The 6,213-nt window shown below is 39.7% G+C and overlaps 1 protein-coding gene across 1 annotated transcript; it reads left to right on the top strand.

Annotated features, from left to right (window-relative positions):
* Positions 1-433: 433 nt before the first annotated feature.
* On the top strand, positions 434-2,098 carry LOC141346191 (general transcription factor II-I repeat domain-containing protein 2A-like). Its single transcript, XM_073851100.1, has one exon. The coding sequence runs from the start codon at positions 434-436 to the stop codon at positions 2,096-2,098; it is 1,665 nt and encodes a 554-aa protein (XP_073707201.1).
* The last annotated feature ends 4,115 nt before the right edge of the window (positions 2,099-6,213 follow it).

Consider the following 6,213-nt stretch of genomic DNA (forward strand, 5'->3'; position numbering starts at 1 on the left):
ATATTATCTAAACCAGGGGTGGGGAACGTCCGGCCTCCGGGCCGTATACGGCCCGCGAGACAGTTTGATACGGCCCACGATTCAATTCAGAAATCCCCCTCCTCTCTCAGGAAAAAAAAAGCTTAAAATAATTTTTCCTGTGATTAAAAAAAAATTACAAAAATATAATGAAAATAGAAATAGAATATTATAGATAAAATACAATAATATAAAATAGGTTTGCGTGTCCGGGTCACAGTCAGCGTAAAAGCAACGCAACGCAACGTGCACGCAACGTTCGTTGTCATCACTGATAAACATCATGGCTACCGGCAAGAAAAGAAAAGTAGATGCAGAATGTCGCGCTTTTCAAGAAAAATGGACAAACGATTATTTTTTCGTTGAAGTCAAAGGCAAGCCAGTCTGCCTAGTCTGTGGGGATGCGCTTGCAGTGATGAAAAAGGCCAATATCGAGCGTCATTACATCTCGAAGCATGCTAAACTGAATGAGTTGCAAGGACAAATGCGCCTGGATAAAGTTAACGCTCTTCGGCGGAGTTTGGGTGCCCAACAAGCAGTTTTCACAAGACCGCATTCTGACCGAGAGAATGTTATTCGTACAAGTTTTGTAGTGAGCGAACTAATAGCTAAGAAACTGAAACCTCATTCAGACGGAGAGTTCGTGAAAGAGTGCCTTGTTGCCGCAGCGGAGCTGCTAGCGCCAGAAAAAGTGAAACTCTTCCAAAGTGTCAGTTTATCTCGAAGAACGGTCACAGAACGAATTACCGATATGGCGCAAGACATTGAAACAACACTGAATGACACCGGGAAAAAATTCCAGTTTTTCTCTCTGGCCTGTGATGAAACAACTGACATAACAAATACCGCCCAACTAGCAATCTTTGTGCGTGGAATTACTGATGAGTTTGAAACGACGGAGGAATTGCTGTCTTTGCAAGCCATGCATGGCACTACCAAAGGTGAGGATTTGTTTGAGCAAGTTGTTTTGGCAATGAACAAATTTCAATTACCATTTGAGAAGTTAAGTGGCCTTGCCACAGATGGAGCTCCAGCCATGCTTGGCCAGCAAAAGGGACTAACTGCATTGATCAAAAAAGAAATGAGTCGTCTTAATCTTGATCCAAGTGATTTGGTTGTATGCCACTGTATCATACATCAAGAGAGTCTGTGTGCACATTCCCTGAAGCTCCACAGTGTAATGACAACTGTCGTTTCCACCATAAATTTCATCAAAAGCAGAGGGCTAAACAGCCGGCAGTTCAAGGAGTTACTGAGTGATCTTGAGTCCGAGTATGGAGATCTGGTTTACCATTGTGAGGTGAGATGGCTAAGTCGCGCAGATATGCTTGAACGGTTTTACAAATTGAGGGAAGAAGTAAAACAATTCATGGAGATTAAGGGAAAACCTGTTGTGGAACTCAGTGATGACAAGTGGCTGTGTGATTTGGCCTTTATGGTGGATATAACCAAGCACCTGTCAGAGCTGAACGTCAAGCTCCAAGGTCCGAACCAGCTTCTCAGCTCTCTGCTTTCACACGTGAAATCATTTGAGGCAAAATTAAAGCTGTGGCAGTCGCAACTGGAAAAGAGTTGCACTGTGCATTTTCCTACTCTACAAGAGCACAAGCCTGCTATGACAACTGAGTATGCTGGTGAGTGTGCAAAACTGCTTCAGGCATTTGGCGAGAGGTTTCAGGACATAAAAAGTAAACAAAATGAACTGAAGATATTTGCCGTGCCATTTAACGTGGAACCATCTGAAGTACCTGACAACCTACAACACGAAATAATTGAGCTGCAAAGCAATGATGAGCTCAAAGCAAAGTATAACAACCTCCCTCTGCTTGAGTTCTATAAACTGTATGTACGTTCTGAGGATTTTCCCATTCTGAGGAGACATGCACTGAAGTTTGCATCTCTGTTTGGGACGACCTACTGCTGTGAGCAGTTCTTTTCAAAACTAACTCTTGCAAAGACTCGATTCCGCTCAAGACTGACTGACTCAAACTTGGAAAACCAGCTGCGAGTAGCATCGTCATCACTGCCATCTGACATCAAACGCCTCACCAAAGAGAAGCAGTTCCAACCATCGCATTAGAGAGGTTAGTGATATGTGTGTTCAATAAATTAGTATGGCCCTTAAAGGATGTTGCAAAAGTATAAATGGCCCTTGATAGAAAAAAGGTTCCCCACCCCTGATCTAAACCTATGACTATTAACATTTTTACATTAACATTTATTTATTTTAATCTTACAATTCAGCCTTTTTTTGCAAATGCAAGTTTATATCTACTAATTCAGACTTTATAACTTGATTTAACAAAAAATAAATAAATAAATAAATAGTGAGTTTTCTGCCGCCAGATGGGCTCTACCCATAAAAAAACGTCATCCCTGTTTCGGATCTGTAATACTATCCCACTATCTAAGGTCAATTTAGTTGAATATCAGTGCTTATCGATGGGGGACAAGCTCTTGTAATGAGCTGAGGACATTTTAAAAATGACATTTAATCAATATAATCTATAATTGTTTTCAAATCGAACTATTTTGTACCGTATCCGTGTAATTCTCCAGCCATAAAGACTATCTCTCCCGAATGTTTACAAACCTATAATTGGTCTATAGTTTTCAGTGATCAGTTAGCCGAGTCATTGCATAAGAATTACATTCATTCATAAGTAATTAATTTACTCATTTAAGGCTTATGGGTTGCCAGGTTGGCATACAGCAGTGACAGACTGGTAAGGAATGATTGATGACAGGGCATTGACACGAAGCAGAGTTGCTGTTACTCCTCGGGTGTGCATTATTTTCATAGAATTCAACGGACTGAAGTCAATCAACCGACGACAAACTGGCCCATGCACGCAGATATCCATGCCTGCCCATGTTTGTGTATTTAACTGCAACACGCACATCACGCAGCCTTTAACCCAGAAGTGTCACCATGCAGTTGAGGTGGGCTATGAAAAAATGACGAAACCAGTGGTCGAACGCTATGAAAATAATAGTCGCTATGATGCACCCGTATGCCGCACTTTTAGCCGCATTAATTAAAAATGTTTAGAATCTTTATGTGAACATGCTTTAATAAATATGTTCATAAAGCATTAATGTATACATTTACTTCTAAAGCTTGTTGCAGTGTATGAGTAGTTGGTTACACAAGTGTGTATAGTACATGCAACTGGCTTTCAAAAATAGTAATGCGCCCCAGTAGAGCTTTGGGTCTAGAACTGCCCCTGGTCTGTGCGTCTATCAAAAGAGATGGACAGCAGTGTCTCTACTAATAGTGAAACTAAGTTCATTTTCTTCAAGACCACTTTGTGTGTGATAGCTGTCATGTAGTCTTTAAGTTGTTATGCGTATGCTAACGTGTGTGTAACTGTATGTGTGTGCGTCTGTGAGGGAGAGAGTATGGGAGAAATAACAGATATGCTTTCCGTACATAATAAAACGTAATTTTGTGGCAAAAATCGTCTATCGTTTTATCCTATTGTTTACGGTGTTTGGATTTTTGGTTATTTTGCTGTTTTGCTATTATTTTTAGGCTGTAAGGGCCTTTGAAATAACTGAAATCGTGTGGCGAAGTGATATAGACATGTAATGCGGTTAAGTGTTGCCTGGAACTACGTTCGCCGTGTGTTTCTCTGAAAATAATGCACACCTCTAGAACGTTCGTCTGCCCCGTAGTATAAACACATAAACACCTTATTCAACCAGCCGCCATTTTGAATCGAAACGAGGCTGTGAGGGATAGCAGTCCAGCAGCGTCCACTGTGGCGTATTGTTGTGTACTGGGATGCCAATCGTATAACCGTAAAATAATACGTCATTTCACAATTTATAAAGGGCCATAGAATGCATTGAAACAATGTTTTAAATTGTTCTCTGATATCTACATAGAAGGTATCTGGCATAGGAAAGGGCAAAAATTCTCCAGAAATGGTTTTACAGCTTCATTTACAACCCTAGGATTTGACTTAATTATGAACACACTAGGTTTAAGTGCAAACAGTGCACATTGTAATTCTTCTCATTATTTCCCTGTAGTGGATAATAAACCAGAATCAAATGCTCTGTTATTGCCTTATTTGGAATATTCGTGAATATTAATGAGGTCTGCTCTGATTGGCTGTTTCACAGAGCTGCTCATCTCAGTAGCTGCCACATAAAGGAAATATTTATTTAACTATGGAGCTTTAATATGCGGTTTGTTGAATCTGCCGTTTTGAATCCACAATATTTTACTCTCTCGTCTATTGTGATGCATGTGCTCTGTGTAACGTTATACTGCAGCCACACAAGCACTTACCACACAAGATTAGATGCTGTCAGCGGTGAATTGGATCTATAAATCATTCAAAGAGATGACCTATTTTCCGGTGGTCTTTTGCAAACACCAGATTTATATAAGAAGGAGGAAATGGTGGTGTTTGAGACTCATGGTGTGTCATGTCCATGTACTGAACTGTTATTATTCAACTATGCCAAGGTAAACAGTTTTCCATTCTATGGCACCTTTAACAGGACAACAAGCTCCAGAAAACATGGATTGTTCGACGGGACATATGTGACCCTGGACCACAAAACCAGTCATAAGGTTAAATTTTACAAAACTGAGATGTATACATCATATGGAAGCTCAATAAATAAGCTTTCTATTGATGTATGGTTTGTTAGGATAGGACAATATTTGGCCGAGACACAACTATTTGAAAATCTGGAATCTGAGGGTGCAAAAAAATCTAAATACTGAGAAAAAGTTGTCCAAATTAAGTTCTTAACAATGCATATTACTAATCAAAAATTACATTTGATATATTTATAGTATGAATTTTACAAAAATCTTCATGGAACATGATCTTTACTTAATTTCCTAATGATTTTTGGCATAAAAGAAAAATCAATAATTTTGACTATAGCTACAAATATACCCCAGCGACTTAAGGTTTTGTGGTCCAGGGTCACATATGACCTAACTTTCAGGTAATAATAGTGCATTTATTTAGGAAAATGACTGTGGAAACTAGCCTGTTGGCTCGCTGTCCTCTAAACGCTTCTGATATCTGAATATCATTTTGCGATTTGCGATTACGGCAAACCAATAAATAAATGTTATCTTTTGATCTCTATGCATAAAAATAAAAAACTATCCATCTACTATCTAATATAAAAACTTTCTACCCACTGTTTTTTGTATGACTTACGTCTGAAAAAGGCTTACGTCCTTTCTTTGTCCAGTGGAAATTTGTGAAATGATATATTCTCTTTATTTTTATGACTAAACCATCTACATCTCGGTACGCAACAATACGCCACAGTGGACGCTGCTGGACTGCTGTCCCTCACAGCCTCGTTTTCGATTCAAAATGGCGGCGGGCTGAATAAGGCGTTTAACAGTGTCCTGTGTGGAAAGATGTTTCCCCAGCTGACGGTTATCCATTCACCTGCGCAAGTGAACAGCAAGGTGAGCGTCGGCAGCTCAATGAGGTGCGCTGGAGTGACGTTTGACGCCCCTCTTCGACTGACTGGCTAGAAGAGGAGCTGTCAATCCAGAACTAATGAACCAATGATGACGCTTGAGCCCGCCCTGATTTACATGAACCTCCAACCGCAACATTTGGAAAAGCAGGCGCAGAACAAGGAAACAAAAGCAAAGTCAAAAACAGAAAGCACAAAAACAAATATAACCAAGGAGAATGTTTTTGTTTGCAAGTCAGATCATTTTGCATTAATATTTCAGTTTTGTGCAGCATGATTTTGTGTTTTAAGTTTTGATTTACGCATATTATTTTTCGATCAGTGACCATTGTTTGCTATTCTGAAAACTATGCTTTCATTTTAAAATTTTGTGCAATACATTTTACTAGTTTTTAAATATAAGTTTCACGCTTATTATTTTTTTATCCATGACTTGCAATACTTTTAGCAGAAATTTGACCCCATACATACTGGAAATTCTTGGACCACGATGACAGTTGACAAGGCATTTTGGGACTGTCCAGGTGCTAGCAAGGCTTTCCAGCTCCAAAAGACACTAAGGCATGGATGGCTGGCCATTCACATCAGCTGAAGGAAGATCTGTGGCTTAAACCATGAATGGAGAAGGATTTCATCCAATCCAATCCACCGGCTTGGGTCTTACTGCAGGAGATGTTGAATCAGATCAGCAGCAATCTGTGCAAAATGATGAGGGACAGAAGACCT

This window comes from Garra rufa, chromosome 11 (genome assembly GCF_049309525.1).
Source record: "Garra rufa chromosome 11, GarRuf1.0, whole genome shotgun sequence".
Taxonomy (NCBI): Eukaryota; Metazoa; Chordata; class Actinopteri; order Cypriniformes; family Cyprinidae; genus Garra; species Garra rufa.

Bases quoted from the DNA above. Each gene is read 5' to 3' on its own strand.
- LOC141346191 (XM_073851100.1), top strand. From the start codon at position 434: ATGAAAAAGGCCAATATCGAGCGTCATTACATCTCGAAGCATGCTAAA.